The 26,310-nt window shown below is 44.2% G+C and overlaps 1 protein-coding gene across 3 annotated transcripts in view; it reads right to left on the bottom strand.

Moving 5' to 3' along the window:
• The window catches only part of LOC138503099 (protein argonaute-1), a 582,484-nt gene that overhangs the window by 438,919 nt on the left and 117,255 nt on the right, over positions 1–26,310 (bottom strand). For 2 of the 3 annotated variants that reach the window (XM_069622604.1, XM_069622606.1), the window contains exons 4-5: positions 16,247–16,452; positions 15,620–15,756 (exon numbers count right to left, since the gene is read on the bottom strand). In XM_069622604.1, the coding sequence (XP_069478705.1) occupies positions 15,620–15,756; positions 16,247–16,452 (343 nt within the window). The remainder of the gene's footprint in view (positions 1–15,619; positions 15,757–16,246; positions 16,453–26,310) is intronic. The other variant, XM_069622605.1, reaches the window with a different exon arrangement.

Genomic DNA, 26,310 nt, shown 5'->3' with positions numbered 1-26,310 from the left:
TGGGGTAATATTTCAGACTTATCTGTATTTAATTTGAAACCTGGAGCTAGTGCAAAGTGCATTTTATTAGATAGAAGGCTAGGTAAGCTGGTATCAGGGTTTTTAAGAAGCAGGAGTACATCATCTGAATAGGCCGCTCATTTTATTTGTGAATCACCAACATTGATACCTTGCATTGCCTTTTCAGGTCTTATAGTTTCTAGGAAGAGCTCCAAGGTCAATATGAATAATAGGGGAAGTGGGGGACAATCTTGCCTGGTTCCCCTAAACAAAGGGAAGATGACATCTGTCCATTAACAAAAACAGCAGTTTTAGTATGTGAATATAATACTTTGATCATGTATAAAAAAGGGGTTACCAAGACCATGCCATTGAAGCGCATCAAACAAAATCCCATTATACTCTATCAAATGCTTTTTCTGCATCCATCGAGAGCTATAGCTGCATAACTCCCTTAGGAGTTATCAACAATATCTAAAATATCCCAAAATAATCTGATGTTAGAGGACAACCTGCCCTTGAGATATCCAACCTGACCATTTTTAATGAAGCAGGGCAAAAAGGGAATAAGATGGTTTGCTTAAGATCAAAAACAAAGAGGTGATGGCTGGAAGGTTTAGACTGAATCTTAACCACTGGCATTGCTCTGGGCAACCTTCCAGACCATAGTTCTTCGCCTGCCAAGCCATTACAGAAGGGGAAAAAACATATGCAAATCAGGCTTGGTCCCACCCCAAAAAGGGGTAGTCCAGCCCGAACTGCTAGGTCACATACCTTCTGCACGAGACCACAAACATCCCCCAAACATGTTTCGGCCTTGTTGGGCCTCATCAGTGAGAAGTAGCTTGGGTCTCTAGGCCCAGCAGGCACGGGACCCACGTCTGGGAATACTCGTCCCACTCGGGGTGACAAAGCAAAAACAAACAGGTGATGGCTGGAAGGTTTTGAATAAATCATAACTACGGGCAAGACCCAAGCTACTTCTCACTGATGAGGCCCAACAAGGCCTAAACATGTTAGGGGATGCTTGTGGTCTCGTGCATGCCCTGGAGGATGTTGCTCTTGTCCTCATGTCAGCACGTGTTGCATCAGTTTGCATTTCATTTTCCCTAGAGAAAGTTGCTCTTGTGCTCTGGTCAGCAAGTCGTGCTGCCGTTTATTGTTGTGTTTCAGAAGCTCTTGATATTGATTTACACTTTGCATCAGATGGAGGTTTTCCAAGTGAAGTTCGTTTTTTGGGGCGCTGTGTTTCAGTCACTCAATGGATTCAGCACATTTGAGAAAGTGTCCAATAAAGAATGATTGATTGATTGTGCTCGCTTCTTGTGAATGAACTCCGTAAACTGTAACCTTCCCATTTCCCATATTTGGAGTGGCGTTATAAAAAAAAACACAAAATGCCATTTTTTTTCATGCTTTAATAAACACTTTCAAACTGTATACAGTAGTGATACATTTCAGAGGAATAACCAAGACATTGAACATGTTTTTATTTATTTATTAATTATGATTATAGCTCATAGTGCTTTAACATAATACATTTACAATTAAATTCATATAACACATAATATTCATACAACGTATCACATTACATTACTACATATTCTTCAGATATAAAGAAATCATTCAAATTTGCTTACTCAAAGTTCATAAAAATTCACTAAATTTAATTTCATAGAATTACATTTTTATAAGCATAACATTCATAAAATTCACTTCATAGAAACTCCATAAGATTTATGAAATTAATACTAACTTCTCAGGTCTCGTAATAGATGCTGTCAGAGCTATATTAGATAAGAATGAGGGATAGTCTTGCTCTCAGCATACTGCATAAAAGTGCATGTTTCATAATTCAAATCTAGTCCTATATCGACAGTGCATTAGAAAAAGTATGAGGTTTTTATCATTTTTGATATACCATATTTGATATATACGACCCTACCTTTCCATGTTTTAGGAGTTCCTTCGAAATACCGAAAAGTGCAATGTGCATTGATTTATGGCCTGAGTTCGGGCAATAACGCCAGAATGCCTTAGACTTAATGCCGTTAGGATCAGAGACATAAGCCCCCAACCTGCTAACATATAGAGAGCTATGCACCTTGCACTGCGTTAAGTCATGCTGAGCAGTCTCAAGTGGTTCCCGAGCCCACAGTAGCGACAATACCTCTCCACCTTTGGAATCTCTTGTTCTGGACCGAGGACCGACAACACAGGCAATTTGCCAATTCTCAGAAGGAGCAAGAATATATGCAATTCAGGGGAAGAACACAGTAACAGGTATCCCTGGGGTGCTTTGTAACTATGGACAAGTTGTTCCATTAGGCTATTATAGCTGATTAGAGTAGATAAATGTGCATAGGTTTTGCACCAAGACCATTGCTCAATTTTTCGGGTTGCTTTCTTATTCAAGTCACGCAAGCTTCCCTCCATTACAAGTTTCCAGATCAAGGCCGATAGTGTTAAACATTTTGTCGAGGGAGGTTGTTTGCCTGATAGATTCAGCAAGGGGCATATTGGTAGCTTGCAGGACTTTGTATAATAAGCATCACTTTTTGATTACCATGGATGAAAGAGGTAAGTCCCAGCTCAAGGCGTAAGATTTCTATTGGAATGCTAGGCCCAAGCCCGAGCATTTACCGCAAAAATCTACCCTCCAGGGCTTTCATCCATGAGAGATCCATCATTTTGAGTGCCTCCAGGCCATAAAGCAGTGAGGTACAAAAGCATTGTTTATAGAGAGTCAGGATGCCTTTAAGGCTAAAATCAGGCGCTGCCTGTACATATCGGGATATGATATCATGTTTAATTTAGAGATAGCCTTACGCTTTCTTACTTCCCTCAATTCTGCGGAATCAGACTTAGTGGTAAATTCCACTCCCAAGTACTTGTAGCGATACAGTCGCTCAATGACTTCTCAGTCGATGAGCAGTGTAGGAATCGTCACAGGTTTATATGAGAAATGCATTAGGTTGGTCTTATCAAAATTCAACAGGAGGTCATGTTCAAGGCATAATTTAGCATAGCTCATTTGAACCCTGTGATGGTATGATCAAAGACAATAAGGTCATCTGCACATGAGCAACATGAGACGCAGACCTCCATTATCTTTGGCAGGCAGGTGTATGCAGCTTTAAATGCCTTAGGGAGCTCTGAGAGATTTATATTAAAAAGCAGCGGGGAGAGGGAACAGCCCTGTTTGATACCACGGTTGATACTGATCGGGGCCGAAATCAGGCTCTTATTATCTAGTGTGACTTGGACAGAGGTATTCTCATGAAGGCCCATGATGGCTAATAAAAGAGCTCTTGGGCAGCCCAGCTGCTTCATTTTTGCCCAGAGTTTACCCCTATGGACCGTATCAAAGGCGGACTTAAAGCCAATCGTCACTATATACAGACAAGGTTGGTCTTTAGATTTAGCAGCCTTGGCCAGGGAGTCTAGCATCCATAAACATTGGGTAGTACCCGAGTCTGAACAAAAGCCCATTTGGAAATAACTGAGTAGGCAGATGGATTCCTCCCAGGTTAGTAGTCTTTCCAACAGTAAGGACGCAAAGATTTTGCCAGTTGCGTCTAACACTGATAATGGTCTGAAATTCTCTGGGCATGTTCTCAGTCCATTCTTATGGATTGGGACCAAAATCGACCCATGCCACGATCCAGGAATCTTCCCTTTCTAACTCACTTTATTGAATAAGCAGGGTAGTATCTCCCCCCCAGAAAGTTACGTTCTTCAACAAGACGTTGGGGATCACATTGGGACCAGGGGCTTTAGAATCCTTGAGGGAGGCAATTGTTAGCCCAATTTCCTTGTGAGAAAAATTGATGGAAAATGTCTCTCCTGCAAGGATTGGATTCGTGCTTGTGGCTACGGGGTTCTAACATTTTTTTCTAATATGGTTTGCCCACTCGTTTTCCCCAATTATACAGATCTCCTGAGGGGATATGTTGGAATGAAAGCATCTAAGCAGCTTCCAAAACGTATGCAAGTCCCCATTGTTCGTAATTGCGACTAAGTATTGCCACTGTGCAGTTCTACCTGAGGATAGCCAATCCTTCACCCATCTTCGATTGTCTGTTTTTGGCTTTCTTTATTGTGACCCAAGACTTCAGCAGGGTTTTTTGCCGCTTCCTGATCCGATTTAGTTTGCGCTTGAGCTTGTTTTGGATTCCTGTATTGTCCTATCAAAGCAATATTTCTTATTATTGCTGAGCATAGAAAAGCTGCTTTTGTGTACCTTTAATGATCAAGTGGTATCCTTAATCTTTCCTTCTACTCCATTAGTCATTAAATCTGCCACAGAGGAGAGACAATTTGCGCTGTGGAAGAAAAAATATCTTCCGGCTCTCTCAATGCTCCTGTCTGTCCCGCGGATTCTACAGCCAGCTGAGTTTCTTTCCAGTTCTCCAACTTGCCTTTGATATGCTATATGTAGGGAAAGGATAGCGTGGTCACTGAAATTCGTTTGAGTAATAGCCAGCTTTCTAATGTGTGGGATCGCCGGCTGATTACAAAACACAGTCCAGGGTAGATGACTTTGTCCCAACCCTCCAGGTACTGTTTTCTGGGATATCCCCCTTAACTCTTCCGTTCAGAAGAAAACAATCCCAGTCATGCATGGAGTCAACCCAGGAATTGCCTTTGCGATTACCTTTAGCCACCAGGGTAATGACAGACTACCTTTAACAGTATCAGTTTCGTTAATTGCATGGAGGCAGTTACATTGTGCATTCAAATCACCCCCTATAAATAATCGTGCAGATTCATAAAAATGTTGAATATCACGAATAACATCAAGAATCAAATCTACAATGTCGTTGGTGACTGCTATCCGAGGGGGATCATAGACATGATGACATTAATGGCCCCCATCTCATCGTTTCCTCCCTCACAAACCGCCAATACATATGGACTATCAACTTAATTCTGCATTTTTGTGGCCTTCAACATATTTTGTACTCCCACGACAAGGCCTCCATAAGAACAGCATTGAGGGCCTTTCTTTGCTAGTACTTGGAAGATTGGAAAGTCATCGATCCAAAGTTCAGACAATAGCCAAACTTCCTGGAGAAGGAAAATGTCATTCTTTAGCAAGAGATCAATGGACCCACCCCAAGGCTCGAGGAGATGGGCAAAACCTCTAATGTTCCAGTTACCAATGGCCACATCTCAATTTCCAGCTGTTACGCCATTTCCTCTATTTAGTACAAGCCAATTCAGTATATCCAAAATGTTGGATTGAAGTGCAGAGCTGTTATTGGGCGTATTTCCAGCGTTGTCTATATTCGCAATTTTATCTTTGAGGGTTCGAATATCAGGTTGCTGGGTCGGCTCGATGACAATCACCCCCTCTGCCACATCTAACTCTTAGCCTAATTCTGCATATCTGGCACTGTAGGTTCTGATCAATTGGGCAGTTTCATCTGTGCAGCAGTATATTTTGCTAAATTGAAACTTGGGGTCCTTAATTGGCTCATCAAAATTCTTGGTATCCAGGAACCTAAGCGAAAGTATTTTGCGCGTTAAGGTGAGGAAATCAGCTCTGTTAATATGTGGGTGAAACATACATATTGCTTCAGACACGTTTCCAAAGTGTGCCTCCTTCTGGTACCTACTGTAGTGAATGGGTATGAGCATCAGTAAATTAGGGTGTCTACGGAGTGATTTTTTTGCATTCAAACAGACTACAATCTTGACCCAGACAAAAGAGGAATTCATGCAAAATTTGGTAGACGTGGGTTCAACGGTATGGATTTGTATAGCCGGACAAACATACATACACACACACATACACATTCTGCTTCATACAAAAAGATGTTATGTTTTAGCCTTATATTTAAGTAGTGAGGCACATGAGTATTCAGAAGTAATTTTGTTATATTTAATTCTTAATTGTATAATAATATTAAATGCATCTGGAGTGGCATTGTGTGCATATTGCTTGTCTAGAACTGTTAATTGTTTCAGAATAGTCTCTGATTCTGGTTTTAATTTCTTCTTTTTCTTGCCAACATATGAAATCATTTGCTCTCCAAGTACAGTTTTATAACAGTTCGTTATTTGGAATGGAGGTACCCTCACTTCTATTATCAATAAAAGAAATGATGTGGCTCAAACAGAGTAAATAAATCATCCTTTAACAAAACTGTATTAAATCTCCATCTATTTGATTTTTGAAGCGATTTTAAGCTTAATGTGGACTCGAGAATGATCTGATAAGGAAATACAATCTATGTCGGTATGTAGTATGAGGCTGGACCTGGATTTAGAGAGAAGAAAATGATCTATTCTACAAAATGAATTATGCGGATTAGAATAGAAGGTGTTCTGTAAGTCGTAGGATTAGTTATGCACCAATCATCAATAAGGCTCAATTGAAATATAAAATTCAAACATTGTTTATGTGTTTTAGAGCTTTTAAAATGGACGGTTAACTTTCTGTCAAGTATGGAGGCAATTTCATTACAGTCTCTGCATACAATTAGGTTACCCAAATAAGCCTGAAAGAGGTGATTTTTCAGATGAGACCAAAATGTGGGATCTGGCAAAGTAGGACCATAAACACTGAGAATTGCATATCAATTGAGTCGATACACATACAAGAAGCTACCTACCTAAATCACTGGATTCAGACTTAATCACTCTACACTGAAGAGTTTTATTAATTTGAGTAAGAACTCAATTTTTCTTACACTGATCAGCACTTGCAAAGACCGCAGCTACCCATAACTTCTTAAGTTTGCCTGCTTCCATTTCTGCAAGATGTGCTTCTTAAAAACAGGCAATAGAAGGTTTAGTTCTGGTTAGATAAGAGAACGTTTTACATCTTAATAGGGTTATGTAAACCTTTACCATTCCATGAAGTACTATTTAGTAGTATAATATCAACGCTGAGGGTATAAATAAATCATACTGACTAGTATAGAAAGCATAAACATTATTGTTTAGCTGTAGAGGGAAGACATCAAAAAGATTTCCATATTAATTGCTTGATTTGCTTCACTTGATTTAGTAGGACTTGAATATGTGTATAGTCTAGCAAGGCCAAAATCAGAGTTCTGGAAGAGGAGCATGGATTGCGTATAGAACCGAGAGGGCCCACACGTTGAACACTTTGGATGTTAAGATGTACTGATGTTGGGCGGTCCAGTAGTTTAGGAAGCATGGAGTTTAGAAATTAAATAGGATTATATTTTTCTATTCCTTCAGGAAGGCCAACAATACGAAGGTGGTTCCTTCTTTTCCTGTTTTCTAAATGTTCAGATTGCTTCTGGAGGGTTTTAACCACCGTCTCCAATGCTGCCACTCTATTTGTAACATCTTCTGCACAACCAACTCTTCCCCCCAATTCAGACATTCTGGACTTGAAAAATTACCATTTGTCATCCAGTTGCTGTAGCTTGGTATTAGTAGCTTCAAAATGGTTTTCATTGTAGGCTCTAACATTGCCTCCTTTGGCAGTGGGGAATCACTTTAGGGAATCTATTGGATTTTTCAATATAGTTCACTGGGATTTCAGTATTGTTGTCAGTCCTTGTGTCCTTCAAGGCACCTTTGCCCTTTTACAAGCTATTTACGGGATCTGAAACCCTTGGGTTGCTTGCATTACTCAGGACAAGTCGGTCCCCACTCATGTAGTTCATAGGCTAACTCTTCTGTGAAGGACTGGGGTTTCTGCTTCCCTGCAGCATCCAGCCACCCACCTCCCTTGTACCTGTGCGGCCCAAACACTGGTTCTCTCATGGCACTTCCACCAGCGAGTGTCAGTGATTCTGGTGTCTCCGCCTGCTGCGTTATTGCCTTCTGACGTGGCAGCATTCTCGAGGCCTTGTCTCTCTTCTGCGCTTTTCCGTATGGGCTGAAGAGCTTTCACCCCTGGCATTCCTGGATTGGGTGGTGTTTTGCAGACTCCTGGCCCACCACATTTTGTCTGTGGTCCCACCTCCATGACTCTGTGCTGTAGTAGCAGTGTCCACTCTGCGCGTCATGTCCCCTGCCGTTTTGATTAGCAAAAAGGAATCTACTCTTCCAGCTGAGGGCTTCAGTGTTTCTATAGGAGTCTCTGCTTCTGATTATCTGTCGAGTCTGAGGATGATTCAGTAGTGCTGTCAGAAAAACAAAAAGGTCTGATCACCTTTACAATTTCTGTGGTCCACCATATAGGCGGAAAGTACAGATTTGACAGGGGTCCCTCTAACACCGGAGGAGTCTTAGTCACCAAAGGAGGAGTCACTCCCAGTGAGGTTACGCTTGCCCAAACCCATAGGGAGGATCTTGCGGAGCAGCCTCATCACCCTAGCCTGAATGGGGGTGCCCCCCCCCCCTTGAGGAGACAGGAGAGATTACCCAGATTCATCACAACAGTGATCTTGTTATGGGTTACTATTTACATTTTGCACACGTTTAAAAAAAAAAAAAAAAAAGAATACTGGAGGGAAATAAAAGGGTGGCATAAAGAGACCAAAGGGGCCCCATTAGCTAATATGGGTGTGTATTAGGTACATGCATATAATTCAAAAAAGACCTTTGAGTTACTGTGTTGGGGTATTCATGTAAAGTCCTGTCTTGGACAAGACTTAAGAAAGCACACCTTTAGTGAACAGTGTTACACCCCTTAGGTGTAGCCCGATTACCCAAAGGCTTGGTAGCAATGGCTGAGCAGCCAAGCTTAGTCTTGGCGGGAGGAGGGCTGTAGTGAGGAATACAGAACTCAGAGCATACACTTGTTCAAGGAAACTCTATAAGTTATATAATAAGTAGGTATTTATTTATATACATCAAGGCGTGTAGCATTTAAGTAAGGCGAGTAATATCACACAATAATATAATAGGAGAACAGTTGCAAATTCAGAGTTAGATACTTCAGAATAGCAATAATGGTAACAGATCACATAAGCAAACCTCCTGAAACATATATGTCAATTTATAGAAACATTGATGACTTTAGCTTAGCCTATTTTAGGAAGTTCAACCCTGGCTTAGGTGAGTCTCACAAAGTCAGAGAGGACACGTGGGCACCAGTGACCAAGGGCTGAGGAAGATTAGGCAAGAAAGCAGAGTTCAGGAATCAAAGGAGCTGAGTCCAGCAGAAACTCGACGAGTTTGCAGGCTGGTAACAGTTAGGTTTACTTTAGAAAGGAAATATACTGGTTCTCTAGCCAGGTTGCCCCAAGGACAAGTGTCCTACGGAAAGGTAGAGCACAATTGGTTGTCCACCCCAATGTAGCTCAAGTGAGGCACTGGAGCGGTGCAATGGTTATCTGAATGCGGCTCCCAGGAACAAAAGAACAATGCAGCAAGCCCCAGGTGAGTACCTAGGAGCAGAACAGGACCTTTTTAATGAAGTACACAATGTCACAGGACTGTCCCCAAGGTGAGGCAACATCAAACCCCAGTTCTGGTTTCTTGGCCTTGGTGGCTGATGAAGGAACTTGAGGGATCAGACAGTTGTACTTTAGCAGTGGGACACAAAGCAGAACTTCACGGCACTGGCTCGTTTTAGCCCTTCACAGGCTTCAGGACAGTGATGGCTGTTGCCCGGCAGACTTCTCTCCGGTTCTCGGACTTCGACTCGGTTGAGGGGACGTGTAGGGGCGGGTAATAGTCACTGCAGGCCGAGAGGGATGCCCACAAGGTTTCAGCCAAAACCGCACTTTGCACATGTCCCATGGTATACAGAGATTGCAGGCCCAGGAGGTTGCAGCTCTTCCAGGAATGGCTCAAAATGGCAGGTGGTCCAGGCCAGGGGAGGTAGTAATTTTCAAGAGATCTTCGCTGTCGCTTGGTATTCAGGGTCGGGTCGGCAGCGGTCACTCAACAGCTCTGGGATGTCCTCCTACGAATTACTCTTTGGATCTTCAGTCCAGTGGTCGACAGTTTCAGCTCCAGGACCATCGCCTTTTACGCAGGAAAATTGGCTGAGTGGGGGAGGTCTTGATGGGTCTTGTCATTGGTGGGCTTACCTTGGAAAACCTACCAAGGCTTTCAGGGCCTGAAAGGACAGGAAGTGGGGGAGGTGACTGAAACCCCCCTGCACTTTGTCCTGCAGTTTGCCTGCTTGGAACCAGTTGGTGCTGGGAGGCTGGCTGTCTCCATTGGACAGTCACCCCCAGCATTTGTTTGAATGAATGCATGTCTGGTGATTGGCTGTCCAATGGAGACAGCTAGCCTCCCAGCACCAACTGGTTCCAAGCAGGCAAACTACAGGACAAAGACCAGGGGTGTTTCAGGCGGCAGAGAGGTCGAGTAACATCAGAGCCCGTACGCTGCCCTGGTCCTGCAGCTGCGCAAGATCGTCAACTACTGAGTCCAGCACTCCCCTCAGTGCCGCAAACTGGACTGCGAGGGATCAAAGACGACAGAACCCTCAAGAAACGAGGGGAGACAAGGAACCACTAAAGGTTCAAGAACCTTCATCAGAAAGGAAAGCAAAGGAATAGGACGAAGGTTAGCCGGTACTGAAGGATCCAGGGAAGGTTGTTCAAAAGTGGCATCAGAGCTGAATCAGAGGTTAACAGCCTGAGTAATCAAAGGAGCAATTAAAAGTATAGCTTCCTTCAACACACAGACAAGAATGGCATCAGCCAGAGAAGCAGATTTAAGCTTAGTCACGGTTGTAAGAATTTCCTATTGGGAAAAGACAGGAAAAGAGGACCAGAGGCAAGGCGGCTTGACAGTAGGCGCCACACAAGAAGGAGCATCCATTTGGAGCACTGAGGAGCCAATATATTAGTATGAATGTTCTAAATCTTCTTTACAAAGAAAAGTGACGAAGAGTCGCATATGGATTGAGAAGGGACCACAGCGACAGAAGGGAGGGAAGAGAGCACATTACTCTAAACAATTTTCTGGGTTAAGGGATCCTTCGACCTGGTGCATAAAATAGGCACGTTTCACATCATAGATGGCTTTATGATGAAGAGAAGAAATATGGCATAAAACAAGCTTGGCCTCAGGAGCATAAGCGAGGCGCCATTCCTGTTCAGCCTGTCTCCTTTGGAGGCAAAGAGCTTGGAGAGTGTCATTAAACCTGAGGGGAGCAAGATAGTCGGCAGATGTTAAACAATCTTGAGAAGTACAGTCCAAATCAAGAACAGGGTGCCACTCACAGTACGATGTCACCTGGGCAAAAATAGCCACACAGGAAACAAAGCGGCAGTTGCGCCGGTGCGCAGGAGAAATTCTTTGACCTGTGGCGGAAAGAGGGAATTCCCACTTAAAAGTTATCAGACCAGGTAATTGGTAGCGAAAGGAACGCAGTAGTAGAAAGCACAGGGGCAAAAATAAGGTCCAGGGTATTGCCCAATCTATGAGTGGGCCCCACCACCAACCCAACTGCGAGAGAGCAAGACTAGGCATAGCAGAAATAAAGCGACCAACGGGTAGAGCAAATGGGTAATTTGGCTTGTAATTAAAATCGCCCAACACCCACAGTTTAGTGAAGCAGAGCTGGAGGTCAGAAACCAACTCCAAAAAAGAGTCACAGTATTTGGAATCAAGACCAGGCGGCGATAAATCAGCAGAATATGGATAGACATTGCGAGAGAAATAAAACGAGCCAAACAGGCCTACATTTTAATATCATGTCAGAGAGCACCGTCCCAGTGAACTTTTAACTATATATTATGACAACCCCACCCCCAGCATGAATCGTAGCACAAAGCATACTAAAGCCTGCAGTCAGAAGTTGAACCACAGAACGGCGAGATGAGGCACAGACCCATGTCTCTGTGACACAGGCAAAATCCAGGGAGTTCGCATCCAAAAGTTCATGGCAATGTGCAGAATGTTCGACAAGAGAGCGAGCATTCAGCAAGAAACATTTAAGACTAAGACACGAGGGGGGAGGGGATATGGGTTAGACAGGACTCCTCACCCAGCTAAATGCCAGGGAGGAATTTGGTGGAAGTAGAAGCAAGCTGCATTAACAAGCCCTGTGCAAGCCCCTCGCCATAAGTAACAGCAGGCTCTGGCCAGAGATCTCGTCCCGGCATCCCAGCCGAGCCATGGACGAGCTGACCTTTAGTGCGCCTCTGGTGTGAGACAGGTGCATCGGATCCCTCCGGCACATAAAAGCCTGTAATCACGTGGGAAAGAGTGACGCGGCCGCAACCAGAGTGGAAGAAACACTTCCAACAATGTTATAATCACACACAGTGAAAACGATACTTTATCCTTGCAAAAGTGCAAAATGAATGAAATAAGTAAAATAGGTTCTCGCAATACACACAAACTGCCTCAAATTAGATAACTGCTTAAAAATCTCTAAGACCAGAAATAAAATAACGGCAAACTTAAAAGCCTCACTGAGCACTTTAAGGTGGGGTGTGCCCTTGCCCTGGTAACGTGTTTTAACACATGTAAAATAAAAAGGGAAGCTCAAGGAGCTCCCCAGTAACAGTGCACAGAAAGTGCTGAGTGCTGCAATAATAAAATGTAGATGCCAGAAAAGATGGAGGAAAGCATAACTCCATTAAAAAGTATCAAAAAGAAGTAAAAATGGTTCCCATGTCAGAGTAAAAGAACGAGAGTGTGGAAAAAGGTTCCTACAGGAGAATCAGTCCAAAAATCCAATAGTCCAGCAAAAATGCTGGGGGACTCAAAAAGTGGCGAGAATTTCACCCAAAAATGAAAATCTACCTAACACACTGCAAATATTTAAATTTTTATTCAGGGTTAATGCAGCGTGAAGATTGACATTGGTGCAACCATTATTCAGCTAATGGGTACGTATCTGTGTCAAGGTGCTAAGCGAGTTTTTCTAAAGTGCATGTGGAGTTAAGATTGTATGAAACTATCCCTTGGTATTGTGAGAAACCTGAAGGTGTCTCCCTGACTAATCACCGGGGATCTGTCACCCAGGTGGCCAGAACATGCCATTGTAGCCAGTTACTGGGGGTGGACCAGTGAGGGAGGATCACCTGGATGGGGGTACTCAAGGATTGGAAGTAGGAAACCGACAGGTGAAACGCGGTATCCCCCTTGTTCTAACACCTTTTCCCCATCCTACCACGTAGAATAATCAAATTCCACCACCGCCCCTTTTCCAAAACGAACACTTTCGTACACTATGAAAGACAACGGACTAACACCAGAGCAAGTTCTGAGAGGATTCATTCACTCAAAGATGTTGCACTGCAAATGGGTTAGAGGTGCACTGGTATTTGTGGTTTGCAGCCCTGGAAGGTCTCAGCACCTCAGGGGTGGGCTAGATCTGCAGTTCGTCTTAGGGCTAGTTGGTCCCAGCAGCCCAGGGGAAGGAGTCGTCCTATTCGGAACTCCTCTCTCGATAAAAAAACAGGGTGAGTACAGCAGTGGTCGCTTCATGGTTATTGGAAGTGTCTGCAGGCGTCTCTGGTCATCTTCAGATCTTTTGTTCCAGTGGTCGACTTGCCTTCTGCCTCGGAAACCTCACCTTTTATTCGGATGTAGCATTCACTCCTCTGCAAACTCTTCCTGCAGTTTACAGAAAGGGGTGGGTGGGTGGGTGGGTGGCTGTCCAATCTGCCCCGCAGTTCAAACTGGTTCCATTCAGGCACATCAACAGACAAAATCACAGGGAGTTTCTAACTCCTACCCTGCTTCATGTCCTCTCAGACACACTGGAGCCTATGGGTTCCTGCCAAAACAAAACTCACATTCAGACCCCCTCCCCCCCCCAAGAATGGTAGAAGGGCTAACAAAGGACCATCAAACAAGAAAGGGGGGAAAAAGAAAGGAGCCACCATGTTATAACATATGTGACCCTTTTGTGCATAACCAAGGCTGTGAATACAGTCTGAAGAAAATAATAGCACAAACGTTGGTAGAACGAGTACGCTGCCATCAGCATTAACTTTAGGGTTGTCACTGTGACCAAAAATTCACAGGAGAAGGAGGATAATAGGTATCCCTTTAGCACTCCACATAAGGTGGAGTGTGCTAATCTCTCATAAATTAAAGCTTTAAAAAGGATGCAAAGTATCCCTCTTTCCTTAAGAACAGTAGTTCTTAGGAAAATTGAAAGAATACCAAAGGCGAACCCAAAGGGTTCCCAGCAAAACTGCTCATAGGGGGCTGTGTGCTGTAAAAGTGTAGCAGAGAGATATGGAGGAAAGCAAGACTCCATAGGGCACAGTAAAACAGAACAAACAGAGTTCCCAAAGTCAGAGCAAATGAGAAAGAATTATGGGGAAAAAGGCTCCCCCTCATTCAGGAGGGAAAGAAAAAGGTGCAAAAGTCCAGCAAAAAGTGCTGCAGGTCTTACTACGATAGGGGATTAAGCATAAAACAGATAAATCTCCCTAACACAAGGTCCACCAAAGCCGACACTTGTACTATTCATAGACAGTTTACTGTACCTTTTTATTTTCAAGCAGCATATAAGACTATGCTTCATAGCCGGGGCCAGCTTTACAACTCTCATACCTACAGGAATAATCAAACAAGTCTGCGCAGAAGGGCAGGGGAATGGTAAATGACCATAGTGGAAGAATACGTAGAGCACAGGCAACTTAGCGTACACAAATCCTTACAATGTACAAGGCAATGACAATGACCAGCAAAAACGTTTAAGGAAAGCATGCTCATTCGTGGAGCACCTGCCAGGAACTGGAGATCCACTGTACTCCAAAGAAATTGAGTTAAAGTTGCTGCACTCAAATGTTTTAGGTACATTTTCAGGTTTTCTAGGTGAACCTTAATAGAGCAATGGAGGCAAATGCTTACAACTATCTGAATCTTGCTTAACAAGGTAAACAATCAAAGTAATTAACCAATAATGGAAGAAACTGAAAATGAAGGGGTGAAAACGATTAATGTAAAACTGAAGGAAACCAAAACTGAGATTTCCGGACTGTAATATGCAATTATAAAAAAAATTAACAGACAGATGTGCAGAGATGAGTTGGGGCTTAAGGGGAAGGGAACAGGGCATTTCCTCCCTACTAAGAAATGTAAATAACACATTTTAAAACCGATTAATAAAATAATTTCCTTTAAAAAAAAATACACTGAAGGCAATACTTTGTTTTTAATTTCTCTTTAAAAAGATAGGTTTACTGTTACTGTTTACATTCCATATCAAACGGTTATTTTTAGCCCTTCATTTTCAGACCAGGATGATACCTTTAAAAAGTGCATGCATTTTATTTGTTTTGATTTTTGCACAGGATTCCATAATGGTATACGCCAATATAGATACCACTAATAAGTAGTCTCTATACGTCTTATTGCTTATTTATAGAAGCAGATCTTGCTTGACAATTACTCAGGTAGGTTTGAGGGCATCAGAACTGCAAAACACTATCTGGAGAGGTGTGTGTTGGAGGTTTCCATAACAATAAAAGCAACTATTATTTTGGTCCTTCCAATTAATCTCCTCATTCTACCATGGACAATTTGACTCGCCACCCTCGTTTTTTCAAATGTCTTCCTCTAAAAGGACTATTGGAGGAGGGATAAAATAAATCAACATTTCCCAGATCTACAGGCCATCAATAAAAAAGGATCTGAAAGGTCACAACATCCCCATGAATGGAAATGCAAAAGTAACTTTTGGCTGACTCTTCCCCCTCCCCCGACTAATCTTCAAGAGGCCCTGGTCCCCACAGAAAGACCAGAAGCATGGACTTACCATCAATATTTAGCATCATGTTCCACATGGCAGGACGGACCGACTGATGAAAGCCGAACCAGACCTCCCGGCCACCCCCCAGAGGGTGGTAGTATCCTTCAGGTGGGGAGAAGAATGAGCGGCCCACTGGAGTGTACCTAAGGATATGGGAGGAACAGATCAGGGTATGCCGTAGAATACAGACCTACCCACCTGCCCCAAGGTTACGTAACTCTGCAGCCATTCCTGAAGACATTCATCCCTTCCAGTGACCATGCAAAACACTGGCATGTGGGCAAAAAATAGGAAGAACAAAACAGTGGCAGAGGCCAACTTAACAGTGTCATGAGGACCAAACTGCAGCACGCAGGCACCAAAATGACCAGTCGGTGCAACTTCTAAAAGTGTGTCCATGGAAATATTTCACTGAAGACAAATTGACAAAGCACTCACAGAAAAGAAGACACATTCATGGAGTACTCAATAACACAGCAAATATCCACACAGTCTAAAAGCAATCACAGATCAGAAATGAGAGCAGTCATCCACTGGAAGTAAGAACAGCCACACGTGCAGCATATGCAAACAACTGTAATGAGGCCCGGAGATTCTCCAGATACCCATTACCACTGCCTTGCAGCTCATTACCTCATTGATGCCAGGTGCCTCATGGCTACATCCAGGGCTTGTACCGAGTCCAGGGGGACAGGGATGCGGCCACTCACCAGGGCCTCGTGCAGCAGCCGCCAGCTCACGACTGCCATCCACTTGATGGAGACCTTAAAGATCCTATCTTTTCCCTCTCCAGGAATCGTGACCTCAAAATCAACCTGCGGAGGAGCGAAATCTTCAATCTAAGGCCATCAGAAGGAGGAAGAGCATCAGAAACGTCATTCTGGGACCATGACCCAGTGGTTAGACAGCTTATGAGATGAACACTTTTCATGCAACAAATTTTTTGGAAAGACAACCTTTTTTAAAAAAAAAAAAGATTTTTGATTGCACCTCTAGTAGTTTAACATTTCGAGTGTCTAGTGCGTATCTGGTCAGCCACATCATTTCTTAATGTGAACCTCTGCCATGCTTGACATCTACGATCATGTGTCTTACACATATTGTAAGCTGTGGTCCAGTGCTTGGCGTTGACGGACGATACAGTAGTGAATGGAGGGGCCAGGGACCCACCTATGCCTCAGAATCAAGGCCCCAGAGGAGGTACAGAGAGGTTCTTCTGGGACACCACACTGCAGATCCCCCGGATAATAGGGGTCGGTTCACATGGCCCCACTGAACAGAAACACTTAATTAGACCAGCGGCCACTGGCGCAAAATTAGAATAAGTGGACATTATCACTGCCAGAATTGAGTCAAAGTCGAAAACGGTACTGGAACCAGGTAGGGCAACTCGGGATGTTGCAGAGAGAAAGAATGAAGGAATAGCAAAGCCCCAGAAAGCCAATATAAGTCCAGGGAATAATTCGCCGACCGAAGCCACCCAACGTGTTTCCAGAGATCTGGAAGAGAAGGAATACTTCTCCCATTATCCCCCTGGTATGCTAAACAAAAGGCGAGACCCGGGTACCACACTCCCCAGTCAGAGACAGGAGAACTGGGGAGGGTGGGTATGGGTGGCTGGATGTGGGGGGGGGTGTGTTTAAAACCTCATGGAAGATAAAAACAGGGGCACCAACACCCTTTCCCACATTTCTTAGAAATGAAAAAAATAGGGCAGCCAATAATACAGCGCCTCCATCTCCAAAGGCGCAAAGGAGATTGTATTATTCTGACTGACCAGCTGAAGAAAGGAAAAGGCTGAAACCAGCTTCGGTGGAGGGGGTACTTTAGGGGGAGGCCGACTGTCCAGCACCACTGCAGACAGACGAGAAGCAGGGCAGGAGTCAAAATTAAGATAGCTGCTCCTCTGATAGCCTCTGTCTCACCAAGCCCAATCCCCAGAGTGACAGTCTTAGGGAGAATTCTCAGAAATGTGCTAATTCCATCTACCTTAGGGACCCCCAGCTTTTTGCTGGACTTTAGGACTTTTTCATTTCTAACCTGTAGAGAGCGAGATCTTTTTCATACATTATCCTCTGATTTGGACGGTTTCTTTTGACTTTGGAGTCTGAAAAACTCCATAGGCGGCATCTTTACATTGTGACACAGCACCTTCAGTGCAGTGGCACAGGGAAGTCTCTTAGGTTTCCCAAAGGTTTAAATACCTTCTCTTGGATAAACTACTGTTTTCCAAGAGCAGTGAAGTGAAATTGACTTAACTTACATTTTGTAGCTTTCTAGACCCAGCACACACTATTTTACAATAGGGTGCTGGAGGGGTGACTTAGTATCCCCTTTGTCTAGTTTCTCATGTAACATTTTTATGTTACCCTTTCTACAATTAATGGCTGGTGGCAGTGGTTTACCTTTTCCTACCATTGTGTGTTTTGACCGTGGGCTGCAATTGCAGGACCAGTCTTCTTTTTTGCCATTTCTTATTGGAAAGCTCCTTCTTGAGATTTACTCTGCGTGCCAAACCAGGCTTGGTCTCTGTTAGTTTTGTCTTTGGCGGGATTCATAGGTGAAGCCCGCCTCTGGCTCTAGCGTGTCTGGCAGGAAGTGAGGGAGGTGCCAGAAACTCCCTGTGCTTAATCCCCTTAGTTACAGGAATGCACCCAAGGGTGATTAGCTGGCTGGCTGTCCTTGCAGAACAGCCACCCTGCTTTGTGAGTGACAGCTAGGCTGCGACTGAATGGGAGAAACCTGCATAAAAGGCGAGGTTTTTGGCTTGGAAGGCAGAGTCGACCACTGGAACGAAGGAATCCGAAGAAGACCCTAGAAGTGACGCCTGCTGCAACTCCTGGACCATTGGTTTGCCTGGTGAATCCCTGCTGCTGTGCTGAAGTTCCGAATTCACCTCGAATAGAGAAGCCCTGCAAGGACCCCTTCTCCCCTATTCTATTCTATTCCAATGTTTTTTTATATAGCGCCAACTAACCCACAGGCCTCAGAGCGCTCAGACAGAAACAACAATATAAAACAAATAAAGAAGAAGGCATCAGAGATCCAAGTTGGCTGTGGTCAGCAAGCGGACAGAATGAATGGACTACATCCCCAAAGTGAACTCGTCTGGACATCCTCTCAGAGCTGGCTGTACTTCCATTGGTGCTGCAGGAACCGAAGTGCCAGGGAGAGGAACACCAGTGCATCACTTTTAAGTTGGACACGAGCTTAAGGAAGATCCCCCGGACTCCACTGAAGCAGGACTGACCAAGCCTGAGCCACCTCAACAGAGTGCTGCACCCTAGCTGCGAGGAAAGTCCAGAGTGGTATGAGAGACCACAGTGGTGCCATTTGCTATAGACGCGAGGAGCAGAAACCGCGAAGTGCTGCTGAATTGAAGTTTGCCCATTGCTGCCGCTGACCTTCAAATTGTAGTGCAGGAGGCCCCAGACATCCTCCTTGTCCCCACGACTGAGGCACAACACAACAGGATCTGCAGAGCTACACATGAACAGAAGCCAGCTGGAACCATTTCTTCTAACCAAAGGTACTGTAAAGTTAAGAGGTTTTACTCTTGTTGTGTAGCCTTATTTGTTCTCAGTTGAGACTTGTCTTGGTTGCCATTGCAAAGTTGCTTGCAGCTTTGCCCCTCACAAGACTCCCAGTGTGCGGCTCTTCAAGTGAATATTATTTCTACACATTTTTCTAAAAACATTGTGCTAGACTTTCACTTACCTGCAAGAAGATCTTCAGCTCCCCTAGACTTTGCTCAACTAACACTAGCTGTCCTGGCTCTCGTCAACCTTTGTTTTTTTCCCATATCTAAACCTTTGCACCGAACTCAGTAGTGCTCTAAATGTACCAGTGATAAATCAATGTCCACATTCTACTAGCTATTCTATTTAAGTCACCTGAGGGTGTAGGATGTGTCTCTGTGCCATCCCCAATGGGTATCATCTGATTTAGAGAACCAGAGTGTGTTTGAAGTATATTTTAAGTGTTACATGTTTTGCTCCCTTCTGAAGAAGGCTTATATACCTGACTGTGAAATAAATGATTAATTGTTTTATCAGGAAACCTTGAGTCTAAGAGTTTATTTGAAGAATTGTCATTGTGAAACTCTGTGTCACAAGGACACTGACCCCTCTTGAGATCAGCCTCGCTGCTCCGCCACACTACCAACCTATGTAGTACAGACATATACCAAAGGTTGGGTTACCGATTGCCTGGAGGACAAGGTTGGTGTAGTCTCCCAAAGGATACTGCACGCAAACTTGCCTAACAGACAGGAAGGAAGTGGACAGAGCTAATCGCAGTGGAGCTCTACCGTACAGTCACAGCTGCAGCCTACCAGCACAGGGGAGGGGCCACGACACTAAACGCTGTTGCAATCTCAGTTTGTGGCTTGTTGGAGGGGAGGAAAGACAACATGCAGAAAGAGTTGGTTTGGAAAGGAATATTTGGACCAGAGAATATGGGATTGGAGGAGTAGAGCATGATGAAGAGCTGCTAACATTGTAGAGTGGAAGGACGAGGTAGCAAAGGATTTGTGGAAGGTTGGAGTAAAGCATTGGATGAGGAATTAGTATCTGGAGGGATAGGGGAGGGTAGAGGAGGTTGGTAGAATGAAGGAGGAGTTTGGAAAGTCATCAAAGGAGATGGTTGTGGAACTTGAGAAGTCAGAGCATAAGAAGGAAGTGCTAGTCATGTCTGAGGGGGTTGGCAGAGTCAAAGAGAAGGTCAGTGGGTTGGTAAGTTGAAGGAGGAGATTTGTGAATTTAAAAAGGAGTTGGGAGGATTAGCAGTGGATGTTGGAGAACAGCAAAAAGGAGGTATTGAACATCTGGAGGAATATGTCAGAAGGAAGGTAGTGACTTGACATCATGGATGTGCTTGATGGAAGGCGATTTTTGTTGGAGGGTTGAAACGTTTAGTGAAGTAACAGAAGGTGGAGAAGTACTTCGGGAGAAGGCGGAGGAAAACATCAGTGGGAGCAAACCCAGAAAGAAGGGGACCGAGGTAGGGGAGAGCCCCAGATTTCAAAGGGAAGAGACTATGGATGGTGGGGTGAAAGTAGGACCAGCTGAGTCGTCTGAGAGCTCATGTGGTGGAAAAGGGACCATAGGTTGGGCATGAAATCTAGCTACACACGCTCCTGACCCAAAGACTTCCCTCCCAGCCACAGGGGAGACAAATAACGGGGTGGTGGGAGGGAGAGACTGACCTGCAGCCATTAAGAAAGATTTACTTTTTGCAGCTTTTCCGCCATATACATATGGGCACCTCCACCCCAAATGTCTACTATAGTTCGAATACTGTCCTCACTTTTGGAGTAAAGCCTTTTTCCTTTAATTTCCTTGCTTAGTTCATCTTATTTGGGAGCACTCAGCCTATATTGCCTATATTGCTACCAGTGCAGGGGACCCGCGTTCCCCTGGCAACATTCCTTTGTTCTTTTACTGTAGTAACTATCACCATATGTTGTACCCCTTTTTATTTGTAACATTTCGCTACTTTATCCATGTATCAAAAATGGGCTGGTGGCCGCGGATATTTTCCTACTGTGTTTTTCATCTTTACTGCTGGATTGAAATGCAAAATTGAAATACATATACTGTAAGGGTGCAGAAGTATGCACACAAACGTGGCATGCTTTTGGTTATAGACCTATTCGTATCCCGTGGTTTCTACAAAACAAATTACTTCAATGTAATTTACTCTGGGGAAATTACTTCAAAAGCACTTTGAAATGTACATGTTTGTGGGGTTAGGGTTACAAGTATGGTGCGGAGGGGGTTGGGTTGGGGCGTGGGGGAAGGCGGGTTTGAGCCCCTGCCCTACCCAAATAGTTTGATGTTTTTTTCAAAGTAATTCCAACAACGTAAATTGCATCGAAGTAAGTTACTTTGTTGAAATGACAAAAAAACCTTTTATTATCATGAAAAGAAAAGGAAAGACCTAGCTATCACTATTGCTAAGAGGAGTTTTTCCCTGCCTCAACTAATGAACTAAGGTTTGTCAGAATGTTCAGCTAATCAGAAAAGTCAACCGTTGTGTCAAACCTACTTCTGTGCCTAACACTTCTATTCAACGAAGGATAATATCTCTAGGATTTCCAGAAGGATGCGTCCCTCCTCCTGGACAGGAGATCTTGCCAGTTCTTAGCACGGTTTGCCAGAGAATGGGCTCCTGTTTCCATAGCATTCTTTCACTGTTAGCAACAAGTATAGGGGCTGACTCCCTCTCCCTGGTTTCTACTTATTCCTCCTGTACACAAGTCTTTCAACGTTCACAACTACCAGAGTGGATGACTCCCTTCCCCTGGTTTATTCTTCTCTTCCACACCTGTGCTGAAGAAGAGGTATTTGTCTTCTTGTGCTTCTTCACTTTTTTTGTTGATGGGTTACCTGGGTGGCTCACTGCCAGGTATTGAAAAGAAGAACAACTGCTTCTCGCCTTGTGCCACCTGGTACACTCTCCTGCCAGATGCTGCGACGATTATGAGCACTCTCAATGCCATGACATTATTCTATGGGTGTGAGTCACAGACTTGCATGTTCTGCTGCTTCGGGTGGTCTACCTGTTGTACTCTCTTGCCAGGTACTGTGACTGTGATGATCACTCTTGATGCCACTGCAGTCCAATATTATTCTTGAAAATTCAACAACAAAAAAAGTCTGGGAGTCCCTCTACCAAGATACATGGCCAAATAACGTTCTATGGAAAGGTGCCCACTCGGGAGGGTCTTCAACCATATTTTTTAGCTCACTCTATCTTTCACAGAGGAGAAAAAACTATTTGCATATCAGTCTGGTCCAGCAACGAAAACGTTAGGCAAGTCTCATCTGAATAAGAGTACCAACAGCAAGCCCAGACACGTGTTTCAGCCTAGTCGGGCTTCATCAGTGAAGTGAAGATTTGCCTCTCTAAGCACACTGAGCAAGGGCTCTTGTCCTGGGTTTCCAGACCCATATGTGGTCCCTTTCTGTGTTTGCCCACTTTTATCCCACTGGCTTGGGCCATACGCGTCTCCCCTGTCGCCCGCATTGTTTTTTATCTAGTCTGAACCGTTGTCGGGGCTCTTTGGACACAGGTTACCAGCTGTATGGTTTCCTCGCTGTGGTTCACCTGCCTTTGGCGGCTGGACGTCTGCTTACCCACTCTCTACAACCTCCTGGTTCTTTGGGAATGTCTTCCGCGGCTGTTGCTTCTTGTCCGTTTGACACCGAACTGTCTCTGGTCTCCCTTCTCGCAAAGTCCCGGTCGGTTCTTCTCCAGCTTCCTTGAACTTCACGGTTTCTCCAAAGAGGGCAGTTCGACAAAGCTAGTCTGCCCTTTCCTTTTAAAGAACCCACTGCCATTAATTGTCCATATTGACTAGACTGAACGTGTTGGTTCTTGGAGTATTCCTCATTGAGCCGCACATCTGCCTCGTCGCACTATCCTCACTGCCATGATTCACTGAGGTACTTATGTTCTTCCTCGTCTCAGTTTTTCTACAGGATTCACATCGGTAGACCCTACTCTTCCTCGTCCCAGTACTTGTTAAGGAGGCAGAAGTGTCTACCTTACACAGGTACTTTGAAGTGTAGGTGGCTACAGGAGCTGCTATGAGGTAAGAGGGTGAGCAAGGTTGTGAAGGGGCGGGCAAATATCACATTCGTTCTAGAGTGTCGTCCCTCGTCCCATACAGGTTTTCTCTCCCCATGTGATCCTCCCAAGGTACACCACCGTAAGGGGAATTAATGGTCTGTGGCTGCACCGCCTTGGCCCAATGAAAAGGGCCTCCCCGCCCTATGGAAGAAAGGACGACATCCACTTATTTGTCACAATACACATGTACTTTTTACAGATAGTTTTCAGTGTATTTTATTGTGTGTGCAGGTGTGTGCCTGGCCCGAACTGTACCTCAATACCAGCCCACCTCCTCCTACAATTAAGCATTATTGCTGGGCTATACAACCAACTGACAAGTTGGGACTAACCTGATGGACACCCTGCTATTTAGCAGAAGATAAGCGTGCGGTGTGCTCCCTTAGATTATGATGGGTGATACTTGTATGATTTACTGATTACCTGTATGCATTCAGGAGAAAGGGGCACACACCTTACTGTGCAACATGCACTTGTTTCGAGAGTCCGGGGACAGGTTCTACAAATGGATAATCAAAGCAACGTACACCAAGGGTTTTATCAACCCCATTAAAGGGTGGAGTTTATACCACCAAGTATATAATTAAATAAATGTAGCAGTATTACATACAAACTCGGCACCGATGGATACATAAATAAGGCAGTTAATCGTCCAACACCAGCATGAGCCACATCCAGTTAATGTATTTATTGCATTTATATAGCGCACCTTACCCTCAGGCTTCTGGGCACTTTAATGTATTGTAAAATGACCTAGGGTCCAGGTGTTGGTGAATTAAATATATATGGGATACATTACTCACCGTAATTATATTTCTGATGCTTGTATCTGCTTAGATTCACATGCTATGCAGAGACCGATATCTAGTGGTAGCCGCAGAGTATTACATTTTTTGTTCTCGAAATTCGAAAAGGGACGTTGACAAGGCATGCCAGTAATGCTATGCCTATTGTGACTTCCACTGTACACATGGTCCTTCGCGCATCGAGGTCCCTGAGAATGTTTTGTTTCTGACATGAGATGGCATGAAGTGTAGCGTGAGTACAGATGTACGTCGAGAAAGACAGAAAACATGTATGCACCTTCTACTCCACTGGGGAAGAAGGATGGTTGCATTTGTATCTAAGCAGATACAAGCATCAGAAATACTATTACAGTGAGTAATGTATCCCTTCTGAGGCTTGTGGATCTGCTTAGATCACATGCTATTCATAGATTAGCAAGCAGTGTCTGGAAAAGGAGGTGGGTTGTGAGATGGTACAGCGGCAAATAGATGTTTTAGCACTGCTTATACCTGCTTTAAAATGTGTATAAATGCAGTATTGCTGAGTAAAAGTATGTATAGAGCTCCATGTAGATGCTTTACAAGTGGCATCCTGCGGGACATTTGCAATAAAGGCCAAAGTAGCTACTGTACCCCTGGTAGAGTGAGCTCTTGGTATGAAAGGCAGAGTTTGGTTTGATAAAGTATAGCAGAACTGTATGCATTTCACTATCCGTCTGGTGATGGCGTTTTTTTAAATGTGATCACCTTCCCTGCTAGGTGCTATGGTTTGTTTTTCGTAGCGGTTTTGTCTTGTTTCTATAGTAAAGAACCGCCATCCTTACATCTAGTGTATGGAGGTTTTTATCAGCTGAGCTTGAAGGGTTTTGAAAAAAGCGGGTAGTTCAATGGACTGGTTGACATGGAACTTGGATATGTACTTAGGTGAAAACCTAAGGTGTGTTCTTAATACCAACTTGTCTTTGTGGAACACAATTCGCACCTAGAAACACTTGTGTATTGGCGCGTTATAAATGCCATATCATACATCAAAGAAAGGGTCTTTCACTGACAAAGCTTGTAGTTCACTAACTCTTCTTATGGAGGCGATGGCCACCAGAAAAGCCGTTTTATATGTTAGGTGTTTAAGGCTGGATTTGTGCATAGGCTCAAAGGGAGGACCCATGAGCTTTGCGAGTACCACATTTAGGTCCCACCCTGGAGGCAGGTTTGAAATGGGGGGAGGGGTAAAGCCTTTTGACTCCTCCCATGAATGCCTTAATGACAGGTACTTTCCACCAGGACACCTTGCTTTGAGAAGTGGTGTACGCGGATAGAGCCGCTAGGTGAACCTTAATGGAGTTCAATACATACACCTTTGAGGTATTTTAAAAGGCTTCACTAGCCAAGCTGCCAAGTTAATAGATTGAGGATGTGGGTGTAACATTGTCCCCCCCCCCCATGTTGGGTGAGCATGTTGAAAGGGCACAGGAGTTTGATTGGATCGCACATTACCAGTTTGCGCAGATGCGTAACTAAGGTCGTCTCGCAAACACAGGAGCAACAAGGATTAGAGTCACATGTTCCAGGTGCATTTTGTTCACTACCCTGCTCAGTAGCGGTGTTAGGGGGAAAAGCTCATCCACAGGATGTTCCCCTTGGATCCGGATTGGCGAGACCTGAATGCGAAGTCTGGGCATTGTGCGTTTTGGCTTGTTGTTAAAAAGTCGCAACGGAGGATAGCCCCATAGGGTAAAAAATATCATCTGAAATGTTTCTGCTGAGCTGCCACTCATGCTCTTCGGGTAGAGGATCTCTGCTCAATGAGTCTGCTAGGGAATTGAGTTCTCCTGGAACATGTTGCGACACTTGTGTGCCCACTTCACCATTTTTGTTCTAGCCTAGACAGACTTGGAGAGTGTGTATCTCTATGCGTGTTCATGTAAAACGTGCCAGTGGTTCGGTGTGTGTGGATTTGTACTTTTTACCTGACTGAAGCATTCGAAACGCTTGTAGGGCTTTGAGCACTGCTAGTAGCTCTAGAAGGTTTGTGTGATTTTGGGCTGTGATATGGGTTCACAGGCCATGCGCAATGTGGTGAAGGTAATGGGCTCGACCCCCGGTGAGAGATGCATCGGTTGTGACAACTGCTTGCACTGTAGGGTTGTGAAAAAGTTTTCCCTTCAACAGATTTTCCTTTGTCCACCAGTGTATCGCTTGAACTAGGGTTAGCGAAAAAAAACACTAAATCGTCCCACTGACCGCTTGCCTGAGACCACTGTTTCGCTAACCAATCTT

This window comes from Ambystoma mexicanum, chromosome 11 (assembly GCF_040938575.1).
Source record: "Ambystoma mexicanum isolate Mex_15411 chromosome 11, UKY_AmexF1_1, whole genome shotgun sequence".
NCBI classification, from domain to species: Eukaryota; Metazoa; Chordata; class Amphibia; order Caudata; family Ambystomatidae; genus Ambystoma; species Ambystoma mexicanum.
The sequence above is the reverse complement of the archived record's forward strand: the minus strand, read 5'-3'. Positions and strand labels throughout refer to the sequence as shown.